General features: G+C 38.8%; 1 protein-coding gene and 1 pseudogene across 1 annotated transcript; one reads left to right on the top strand and one right to left on the bottom strand.

Moving 5' to 3' along the window:
- Positions 1–417: 417 nt before the first annotated feature.
- Positions 418–1,777, bottom strand: LOC115687251 (uncharacterized; annotated as a pseudogene).
- A 2,154-nt stretch (positions 1,778–3,931) lies between these two features.
- LOC115687252 (organellar oligopeptidase A, chloroplastic/mitochondrial-like) lies at positions 3,932–8,919 on the top strand. The gene is made up of 9 exons (XM_056319556.1): positions 3,932–4,150; positions 4,284–4,360; positions 4,838–4,981; positions 5,096–5,326; positions 5,761–5,851; positions 6,627–6,775; positions 7,350–7,457; positions 7,540–7,785; positions 8,619–8,919. Exons 1-9 carry the CDS (start codon positions 3,958–3,960, stop codon positions 8,766–8,768), a joined length of 1,389 nt encoding a protein of 462 aa, XP_056175531.1. The 5' UTR covers positions 3,932–3,957; the 3' UTR covers positions 8,769–8,919.
- The last annotated feature ends 3,280 nt before the right edge of the window (positions 8,920–12,199 follow it).

The raw sequence follows: 12,199 nt of genomic DNA on the forward strand, positions 1-12,199 counted from the left end.
GCTTGGTTATGAATGAATTTTTGAGACTCCTAGTTAGTGTGAACACGTTAGGTGGTGAAGCACTAGTTGGTCAATTAGTGTAATCAAGTCACCGTACCCATTGAATCTCTGATTTGTAGAAGTAAAGCATTTCTCCAGTGTTTTACTTGGATTTCTAGTCGACCCACCAAAAACTGATTAGTGGCGACTCCTAGATGAAATTGATTTGCATGTTAACAACTTAAATTTAAGTTGCGAATTGGTATGGGCTTGGGAGAGCTCGAGCTAGGTTTAACTTAATAATCCATTAGCCAAACCCCTTAGGCGACGAGGCCGATTCGGGAAGGTCGCGATAGGGTTCAAAATGGGAATGGTCCTCGACGTATATAAGCTTCTGTGGCATAGGGGATTTCATTTTCTAAGGACCTTAGCTATTTTCTATGGGACACGAAGGCTCTTATCATCAGTAGAAAGTATTTTTTTAAACGGGTCTCGCATGAAAGAGTGCAACTGAAAACAAAACCGCATGATTTACTATTTTTGTCAGACTGAAAGGGTAAAACTGTGCAATTTTCCGGATTAAGTTGCCCTTTCTTGCGTTTAAGTACTAACTAAGAGATAACTAATTACCTCGTCATAAGGCCACTGCTTCCTGGCAAAGCCACCCTAGTAGACACCATTATCGATGGCGTCGCATATCCCATTCGTTGGTTTCGTCGTCAATGCGAGTTTTCAGGGGAGGATGATATAGGCCCAGAGCAGCATTCTCTGCTGAGTGATTGAACTGGGCGTTAAACATGCAAATGATCTCAGAGCTTTCATTGTTAACGATTGTTTTGAGTTTCTTATCCCCTAAGGAACTAATCCAAAAGCAAAAGTTTTTCCTCGTCAGATGAGACGACAACAAATGAAAAGGATAATGCCGATCTTGAGAAGAAAGAAAGCACGGATAAACAGCCCTCGTCAGCATAAGGTCACTTACAGGAAGAGCAATTGGTACTAGCTAACTCGTAAAGCTCTCTTATACTTTTTGCGCCATTGAGAGGATCTGGTTCAGCCCCGGGTTCCTCAGTATCTGAAGAAGGGAAAACCCATCCCATATGCTCGTCACTTTCCTTTGTTCTATCCCTCCGAGGTTTGGCTGACTGAACTTGTTTGGAGATCCCAATTTAGTAAAGTTAATCCCGATTTAACTCCGAACCCACGGTGCAATTTACCGGGAAATGATGGCCTTGTCGAGTCCCTTGATCTTCGAGTATGCGAGACACGGGGACGCCCATGGACAGGCATATGATATGTACAGATGATACCGTCTAGATTCTGCTGGAAACTGTGAACTAGGATCCCTCAAAATAAGATAACGAAATGTTGAAGCAGTTCTTAGAAAAGCACCAGAACGGACACCACATCTAGCCCAGACCGGGCCATCTGAATGCTGTTCTGGCCCCTGGGGGAGTTGTGCTTGCATTCTACGAAGCGACGGTGCAACTTGAACCATCAACTCTATTTTGCATACAATGGTCGACCGGACCAGGTAAAAATCATTGGTTTTTCACGTGTGTAATACTTAAAGAAACAAATCCAATGAAATCCGTGGTGCAATTTCACTACAATTAGATGGTGGAGTGCCGGTCCAAAATAAAACAAATGACATTTAAGGAGTCACGGATAAATAATATAAGATGTCCGATACACAAATAATATAAGGTGGATTGGACTTCCAATTTTTTCCGAAGTTTTTTTCACCGAACAGTTGGCCATGGACTTGATTTTTCACCGGAGTCGCTTCGTTACCCATGATACTGTTGTCTCTCTAGATGAAAAGCTTTCGGTCGGAGAGGCATCGCATTTCATTTCGGTCGGTCATTTCACAACCTATTAATATGCTCTAAGATTATATCTTCAAAGAGCCTACACTTCTCAAATCTTCATTGGCCAATACGGTTGTTCCCAAAACTGTTAGTCACCGGATATGACATCGCGTCCCCGCCATCATTCATGGGAACCAAACTGAATTTTGGTCATTAATAATTCTAGTTTTTTTTTTTCCTCCCTTTTTCATTTTAAACTTGCTCTTGGGCAAACAAGATTTCATTTATGGGAATCAAATCCCAGCGGGTGAGATTTTGATTTCCCAAGGAAACCGGACAAAAAAGTCATCCGGTTTCCTTGGGAAATTGTGGGGGTGCAGACCAACGGACGAAACAACTTCTGAAGCTGCTTTTGTGGAGGTTTAAAGCTGAAAACACCAACAGAAAAACACATGGATGATGGAGTCTGGATGGGCAAAACTTTTGCTTAGATTTGGAAATTGAATCGCTGTGTCACCTCAAATTTTATATTCATTTTCGCAGAATCATTAAATTTAGTCTGGGTCGATCAAGATTTTACAAAAGATTAGCCACCGAGATTCAAGACCCGAAATAAATTTCGAATCTAGAAAATAATTTTACTCATCAATAAGATCTTTCGACACTTGTATTTCCGCTCAAATCTGATAGTCATTTTTTTTTTTACATTGCAGGACCGATACGCTCGTTCCTCGCGGCGGCGGGAAGTTTGCCATTTCTCAAAAATCGAAACTTATATTCGCAACATGCCCTCCGGTACTAAATATTAGATGCTTTTAGTGGGCTTTCTAAAAAATTATCCAACCAAGCAAAAAAATGTTGCACATCCTTTGCTTTATTTATTTTTGAAGTTAGCATCGATTTTGCCCGTTGCTACAACGCGTGCAAAAGTCATTCTTTATAATGAATATTATGAACAGGATAATATCCATTGAAAACGATTGTTTAAATGCTGGGTAGAGGAAGTACGAATCTTTTGCGACGGAGAATGAAGTAATTATGCAAAACTCTCAAGACATGATAATGCATCGAGGACGTTTGTAAGTAAGCTGAACATTAATGTTATTCTTTCAATTTATACGAGTTCTTTTTTTTTTTTTTTCTTTTTGCTTTATTTCTATTTCTTGATAATAGAAAGAAAATCGCGTAGACAGAGATTTTGTCCTGCTCCCGTACATTAAAGACAGCTGGCGCGGGCGGCGGGAAGTGTGCCATTTCCCGATTTGAGCTTGCACATCCTGCTCCAGTACTACCACTACGCCCCACTAGTACTCGCATCGCTCTGGGTCGCTCTGTCGCTCTGTCCATCATCATCATCATCATCATCTTCATCGACGATTCGTCAGAGACACCGTTCCCCGTCCAGAAAAAGGTCCTCTCTTCCTCTCTCTCTCTCTCTCTCTCTCGTCCTCCCTCCTCCCGCACAAGTCCCACACCCCCTCTCTCTCCCGCTCTCCTCCTCCTCCTCCTCTGCCTCCAACTGCTCCGCCGATAGCTCTCTCCTCACTCCTCCTCCGCCCCCCACCCGTGGCCGACGCCGGCGTTGAGAGCATTCCTCTCTTGCGGGACTTTGAGTTCCCTCCCTACGACACCACCGTTGAGCCCAGGCGCACATCCGTCCTGCGATTGGCTCTCTCGTGAAGAAGCTGGTAAAAAAGAAAAAAATGATGTCTTTTTGTCTCTTTTTGTTGATGCTGTCGTTTGAGGTCTTGGTGTTGTGAATGTCTTTATGCCGCAGGAGGGGTGATTTGGAGGAGCTGGAGAGAACGGCGGAGCCGTCGTGGTCGAGGCTGGTGGAGCCGTTTCGAGAAGATTGTAGATCGATGGACGGTAGTCTGGGGGGATGATCGATCATCTCCAGGCCGTCAAGTGTACCGCTGAGCTGCGTGCTTGCGAGAGACGAAGTCGAGGTAATTTTTTTCTTTCACTTTGTGTTGGTTCACTTGGAGAGGGATCTTCTTGAAAATGATATTGGGTGATGAAAAGGGGCGTAGTTAGAAGACTTAAAAGTTTGTTCTTGAAATGCCGCTCTTGCTGCTTTTGGATGAGTGCCTTTTTCACTCTAGCATGCGATGCCGATCAATTCATTTTTATCTGCTTCTGCTTAGCTTGCGTGGTTTTCTGAGCGATGCTTTCCTTGTCTCCATTTTGTAACGCAGGCAGAGAAAGGTTAGGTTCGATCTTAGACTTGAGCAAAGCGTTCTATTCACAACGCTTTGAAAGGGCTCTTCGAGAGTCACTCGATAGCAGACCCACAAAAAGATTAACAGAGTCACCTGATTGGAAGATATTGACCGATGCTCGAAAACGGGTTGTCGAAGGTGAATAAGTTTTGTTGCTCTTTCTGTGGCAATATGACAGTATCGTTCATTTCATTGATCTCATCGCCGTTTCCCTTTTTAAGTTGCATCGTGATGCCCCTACCTTGGCTTTTGAAAAAATTTTGTGTTGCAGACCAAATCAGGAAAGGAGTTCTCAATGAGGTTGCCTTGAAAGACGCTAAAAGAGAAGAGTTCAACAAAATTGAGCAGGTGATGCGTTTTATCAATACGCCCAACAAATTAAAATCTGTTAGTTGGTGATGGTGATAGTGTAAACTGTTTTTCGCCAATGTATAAACGACAAATATGATATTGCGTGATTTTGTTGGCTCTATATCAATAACACGTGTCAAAACTTTCTTAATATATCTCCTTATCCCTGCTGTCAGGGGATAATTTGCGTTAAATTCATGTGTATAGAAACTAAAGTTTGTTGTGACTTGTGGAATTGAACAGCATGTGATGTCTGAGATGATGAAGGCACTTTTGCTATAGTTTGAGGGGTGTCGGATATGAGTTGTTCTAAATTCTAGCGTCTGAGTGATGGGAATTACTCAATTTTGAAAATCTGTTAGTAGTGGCATTGACTGTATTTTCTTTATGAGCAAGAAAGTAGTAGAGTAGATTACGTTATTTGAACATTTCAATCATCCAATCACTGCCTTTTGATTAATTAGTTGATTACAGCAACTTCGAAAATTATGTCGAAAGTTTGATGAGAATATCATGGATGCCACAAGGAAATTCGAAAAATCGATTACTGATAAGACGAAGATGGAAGGATTGTCTCCTCGAGAACTTGATCTGGCTGCACAAACAGCGGTGTCAAAGGTGATACACAATAGCAGCTATTTTGCTGAGCTATTTTTTCTCATATTTCTTTGAGCACATTTTATCCAAGAGTCTGTTTGATCTTTTACTTATAATTTTCTTGTCATATTCAAGGGGTATGAAAATGCAACGGCGGAAGATGGACCCTGGGTGATCACCTTGGATGAACCAAACTATCATTCTTTCATGGGGATTGCTCAAAATAGAGCTTTACGTGACGAAATCTACCGTGCCTATGCTACTCGGGCCTCCAGCGGAGATACTGACAACACTCTAATCATTGATGAAATCTTGAAGCTTAGATTGGAAAAAGCTAAGCTTCTAGGTTATGACAATTATGTTGAGGTATGACTTTTTAGGACTATCTATCAGATTTTTTTTCGTTTACATTTAATAATTATATTTCTTTTTAATTTTTCTGTCTGATTTTTGAATGGATTAGTGTGAAGCTTGTTAGACAAAATACTTTTGTCATCCATGGGATGATACCATTTGAATTAGTCACTAATTGTAGACCAACTCCCATTGTTTTTGGCTGTTGTCATGAGTATATGATTTACAAGGGAATATGGCAGACAAAATGGTTATTGTAGGCACTTATGGAATTATATATATGTAATGTCTCTAAAATAAATTCTTTAAGTGTTTCTTAAGTATGCTTCCGAACCTCTCTTTCCTCTGTTTTCCTCGAATTATCCTGGAGGAGAATCTATTTTGCATGTGTGACCAATTCATTGTTATTGTTTTATCATCACATCTTAATGCAAGAGTCTCATCAGGTTAGCATGGCAACAAAAATGGCTACCATTGATAAAGCGGAAGAGTTTCTGGAAAAGCTTAGGAGTGCTTCATGGGATGCTGCAGTTCAAGGTATGATGTAGATGAATAACCTAGTATATTTAAGTCTCGTCAGTACATGAACTTTTAATTTGTAATCGATGTTGGTTTGTGCTTCACAAGTTTTCTTTACCCTCTTTGGAGAAATCTAATAAGCTTTAGGGGGAGTAATATGATTTAAAGGCTCAGTATCCCTTGTTTATATGGGAATATCGCGTGATCGGATGTTGCCCTTTTGGGTTCCCTTGTGATAAATGTTACAAGATAGTTCTCTGCTGCTTCAAATGTGCATGGTATTCCCTGTATTGCATCATATATGTTCTTGCATATATCCATATGAAGAGGGTATTAATAACGCGCGCACACACTCTCTCTCTCATCATGATGTTATCCCCAATTTCTTTCTTTCGCGTCGCACTTATCCAATTGCCACTCAACAGCTGGTTTAGCTAGCCGTCTTGATCGCTAGATCCACTTTTCACCAGCACATAGTGATCGAGCTAAATCAAGCAAATCTAGTTTTAGTAAGGAGATGGGGAATAATAGGAGCACATCTAGAATTTTGCAAGAGCAATGCAGTCATTGTAACAACAGCATTTCATACAAATATCAATGTGCAAATGGTGGTGATGAGGGTTGAGGGGTGGATTAATGAGTTGGATGGGCCTGGGAAAAGTAAGGGGGGCAAGGCTGAACCTTTAATTTAGTTTGATGACGTCAACGGCCAATATTAGGTTGCTTTCAGAGATTTTCCTTTTAATTTCAACTCAACGTCCATATCTTGATATGTGTTGCCTTGATTATTTAGACATGGAGGACCTAAAACAATTCGCCAAGAATCAAGGGGCAAAAGAAGCTGATGATTTGAGCCATTGGGACATTGCCTTCTGGACTGGAAGGCTGCTTGCGTCGAAACAGGAAGAACATTACATCGCTATTCGCAAAAAGAAATTGAGAGTGATTATTCAGACGACGAGGACCCAGAACGTTTTGATGAGAATCAAGGGGCAGAACAATGTGATGATTCGAGCCATTGTGACATCAACTTCGGGAGCGAGATGCTGCTTGAAGCAGAAGATGACATTGATGAGGTTAACTCTCTCTGTCTCACACAAATGTGTATAGAGTATTTTATACAGCAAAAATTGCATTACTGATAGTAAAGTGAATAAAGATACTTGCTCCTGAATAATCATGCTGTAATATACATCATAATACATACAGACACAGATATACATGTATGTACATGTAGGGCCGAAATGGGGTACCTTTTCTTTTGGGGGAATTTTGGGGGTTGGGGGCATTAAGAGCAGAAGAGAAGGGTTTCGATAGGAAACCTGGGGAATAGGAGGTGGGGGTGCACATGATAAATGCAAAAGCGTCTTGAATATGCGGTCAGGCTGCTTACCAAGTCTTGTCACCCTTTTCTGGTTAATATTTCTTTTCCTTTAAAATTTTTAGGAACGCAATAATTAGAGCCTGATTTACGTATGTGAATATGAATAGCCTCACAACTTTTTGCAATTTCCAGGATGATACGCATAGATATTTCTCGTTGCCAGAAGTGATGGAGGGCCTTTTCAACCTTGCAAGGACACTTTTTGGAATTGAGATTGAGGCTGCTGATGGACTAGCGCCGGTAAATAAGTGTAATGCTTTGCTCCTGCCTTTCCTGTGCTGTTAGTCCATATATTCTGATAAAATGCTTATTTATTCTCCAGGTCTGGAACAATTATGTTAGATTCTACCATGTGAAAGATTCTATCGGAAATCCAATTGCATACTTCTATTATGATCCCTTTTCTCGACCATCTGAGAAAAGGGGAGGAAGCTGGACAAGTGAGGTTGTTGGTCGAAGCCATGTGCTGTCTCGAGATGGTGCAAGTGCAAGATTACCAATTGCTATCATAGTGTGCAATCAAACACCAGCTTTGGGGAACAAGCCGGCTCTTATTACGTTCCAAGAGGTCGATTTTCTACTCCTTTCCTCGGTTTATTGACCTTCTTTTCTACTATGTGAGTCCGAAATACTAAACAGATGGAGGGTAGCCAGTGCGGCCACAAGCTAATGCAAGCCGGTGGGAACGAAATATTACCATCAGAAATAGTAGACGAGGGCTCTTTAGTCTGGTTTCGACGATCTTAGTTTTAACGATTTGGTAACTTCTTGACGATTCTAGTTTTAAATAGGGTTCAAAGTTCTGCAACTGTGAAGACATTTATGAATATGTCCACGTATATATTTGTCCTTATTCCACCCGCTAGGGGCGGGACTGCTGAAAGAATCGAGAAGTAGGTTCAATAACAGTTGTTAGCAAGAGAAGATTAGTTTGTGGAAGAAGACTAATGATGTAAATGCCAAGCAAATTTTTGCTTGAGAATTTTGTGATGACAATCTATTTTTTGATGTGATTTCATGGAATCCTTGTAGTGCTGATATTTTTCTTTGTATGATGCCTAAAGATACGCACTTCTCTCCTCCAATACCTGTATCTAGAAATGGGTCTATCGTTCAACTTTCAATATTACCTACTCCCATTCTAAAATCGTTCTGATTCACACCCGATACTTGGTGAGTCCTCAGTTATTGACCATGACAGTTTTATATGATTAATTGAGCCATTCTTGTGCCATAATAATTTTACCCTTTCAGATGATTTTGTCATTGTTATGAATGATGAGACTTCTGACCTTATGCTCATTGTAGTGGTTACTTGTCCTTCATTAAGTATCTTCATCCTCTGTTTGATATCTGCCATTTAAGCATTCGTGGTAATATATGTGTTGCTGAAATTGGCAGGTGAAAGTTGTTTTCCATGAATTTGGTCATGCGCTTCAACACATGCTAACCGAACAGGACAAAGGCCTTGTTTCTGGCTTTAGAGGAATAGAGGACGATGCTGGGGAACTCCCCTCGTTCTTTATGGAGAACTGGTGTTATCACAGGTAATCTTGTCTAGTAATACTCTTATAGAGCATTAGGACTAATTGATGTGCCATCATGGTTGGATGTGTTTGCACTTCGCAAATATCTAAAATGGTTATGCATATACCGTGGATTACAACAAATGATTGCTTCATGAAGCATTATGCGATGTTTGTGTCGTGATCTAGATGTTACTATATAATTTGTGTGGCTCTTGTCAGGGTACGTTGAGATGAATCACAGTTGAGTTGTGAATTGCTCTATTAATATTAGCTTTGTAGGTTTACTAACTTGGCATTACTTAGGGATTCCTCCTTTTAGTATAACTCCACTTCTGGCTGGGAGGTTCACAGTTACTGGTTTCTTTTTAATATATTTTACACAGTTACCGATGTTTACTCACTTGATTTATAGATAGGTGGAAAAAGGAAACAGACTGGAAAATAATGTTTAACTTATATGGTACATCTATCAACTATATCTGAAAGGACAGTTCTCAAGCTTAGTAGTTTGAGTCCAAAAAAAAAAAAAAAGCTTAGTAGTTAGAGTAGACAATGAATGGCCTTTACTTACCAACTCCACCTTCTCAATATTTTATCATTTTTCCTCTTCAATACATACCCATTACATTATATTTCATCTATACTTTTTTAACTGGCATACCCACGTAGTTTTTATTTATTTGGACCTTTTGGATTCATTAATTTACATGATGCGTGAATAAATTCCATTTTTATCATTCTAATATTAGATTTTTATTGATTATCATTTCATTGCTCGTAAGTCTTTTCCTTACTTTACTTCTCTAGTATGTGTATAGCAGACGTTAAGTATGGATATTTTATATTAATCCAGCTTATTTGCACTTTCTTAGTAGTTCCAATCATAAGTCTTTTCATTACTGTTATTGCGTTGTGTGTGGATAACAAATAAAGTTGTGATATTTTATCTTAATCCAACCGATTTGCACTTTTTTAATAGTTTCGCTATCCTCGTTTACTTCGTGTGCCTATTAGTATACATATTACGCATATCAAAAAGGAAATACTACAAGAAATTGAGTTTAACGTATTCATGTGCACAACTTGGGCATGTATTCATGTGCACAACTTGGGAGATACATTGGGTTGATATACACCTCCACAATGTCATTTTCTATTGGTTTTTTTTTCGCTTTTCCTATTTCATGTTCCCAATTTTTTTAAGCTTAGTTAGTCGTTAAGCTCAAAAGAATAGGTAGTAAAGAAAACCCCACTAAGAATGCGTACTTATCGTTATGTCCACATCAGTACGTATTATGTAGGTTTTAAGCATATAAATGTAATAGTTTATATAAAGAAACAATCTTTTTCAGTTATTAATGTTGTAAGGTTCTTAAAGAGTGAATATCCTGACTTTGTTCCCCTGCTGTTAAAACTCTTTTCTCTTACCTTTGATGTTAACAGTGTCAGAATGTTTGAATCTATAGTGATATCATATAAACTTCTACTTTCTGAATTTTGTGTTTTTATATTTGTGAATACTATACTCATGAAGCATAAGAAAGAAATCAACAAAATGAATATTTTCAACTTAATCTCCTGCATATTAACAACATCGACAAGAAAACAAATTGCCTTCCTCTGTTTGATGAAGTAGATTATGAAAAATATTGAGTATTTTGTTTCTCAAAAAGTTTTACTGTGAAATGAATTAAGCTCTTGCTTGAAGAAAGAACTTGAAGCATAAATAATATAACCAATTCTTTCCTAGAAACATGGGAACACTTCATCTCAATACAATATTTCTTTTATTTTCTTTATCATTATCTTTTACTATTTTGTTTCCTCGAACGAAAATACTTTTAACATCTTATGATTTTTAGGAAAAACATTGAGACCAACATCATCTTTTTCACTTTAGTTTAGTCATAGTAAACAGGCCGTCGTATAAATTGACGTGCAAAGCTTTCAAATGCAACTGTAAAAACTCGTCATAATTATGTTCAAGAATTGTTCGTTATTGTGCTGTGCTAACCTATGAACAATTATCAATGAAGTGCACATAGTAGAAAAGACCCTCTGTCTCTCTCATGCCGTGCATGCACCCGTGCTTGCAAATACTATATATGAGTTCATGAATGGTGGTAACCTGGGAAAATCATTATATTACCCTTGAACTGCAAGGATACCTTGATGCTTCTCGATGGGATACCTTGTTGGGAATGGCAAAGCACTATAAAACTGGTGAGTCTCCCTGAAGCTTCATGGCGATTGCTCCTCAACTCTACTTTTCAAGCAGGCACCAAAAACCTTGGACAGGTTATTTCTGACTAACGCAAAATTGTTTTGCTTTGTTCTTTTGTACAATGTACATACACTGTTGAAGTTTTAGGCACCAACTGTTCGTTTTGTTTTTCCTTTTTCCTGTGATTATTTTTCTCTACAAGAAAAAAATATTGTATAATTTGGTGTACAAGAAACTTCTTCCAAAACTTTCTAGTTTTTGCTGTTGATTACTTGAGCTATTTGGTAATTAGCTGGGAACGTTCTTTATTCATTAACTATAATAAGTGAATTTTCTCTGGGTGGTGCTGAAGGACGTATATATGAGCTGAAAAGTAGATAAAATAAGTTCATGAGAGCCTATCGACATTTAGCATATTATACCAGTTGTAAAATGTTGTCATCTAATTCTTTTCTTTCCAATCTATCTTCCTGTCTTTTCCCTTTTGCATCTGTCACTTAGTTTGATGCCTATGGTTTTTAGGCATGACAAACCCCTGACCAAAGCAATTGTAGAATTGGTCTAGCCCAGTTCTTCAGCTTCTTGTCTGGTTAAGAATCGACTGAAGATGATTCACCATTTCCAGCTTCTTACTTCTGTGACACCTTTTGAAGTTGGGACTGTTTTAAATAGCTTCTGAAGAGAAGAAAGCTATTCTAGCATGCATTGCCCTGTCTGCCGGGGAATTATCTCACGTGTACTTTGTCCTTGTGGTGCTGCATTTATCAAGAGCTGAATGCTGCACCTCTTGTTTATTGAGGTTCCACCGTCTATCCTGTTTGTGGCCATTCAAGCATGCAATTTTGAAATGACAACACAAAAGGAGAGGGCTACATACGTCATTAGCTCATGTCGGTATGGTAGTGAGGGAACGAAAAGTTTACTTGTTCGTTTAACCTTAGTGCAAGCATGATTTCTACCTTGATGTTTATTGTAAATACTTTGAAATGATGCAGATCAAATTAATTTTCCGGAGAACATTGCTCATTAATAGAATGAACATTAGCAAAGAAAAATTAGATTATTGGGAAATCAGAAATTATATATGCTGAAAAGTTGCTCTTACTTCAGGAATCATACTGATGTACATTTTGGTATAAATTTGTTATTACTTGCTTTATTGTCTACGGAACTTCTCAGATAAGATGCGGAAGTGTAGATCTACAGCTTCATGCAAAATGTGTTCATGG

The sequence above is a fragment of the Syzygium oleosum genome, unplaced genomic scaffold (assembly GCF_021117445.2).
Source record: "Syzygium oleosum isolate NSW1041296 unplaced genomic scaffold, Sole_v2.1 Sole_v2.18, whole genome shotgun sequence".
NCBI lineage: Eukaryota > Viridiplantae > Streptophyta > Magnoliopsida > Myrtales > Myrtaceae > Syzygium > Syzygium oleosum.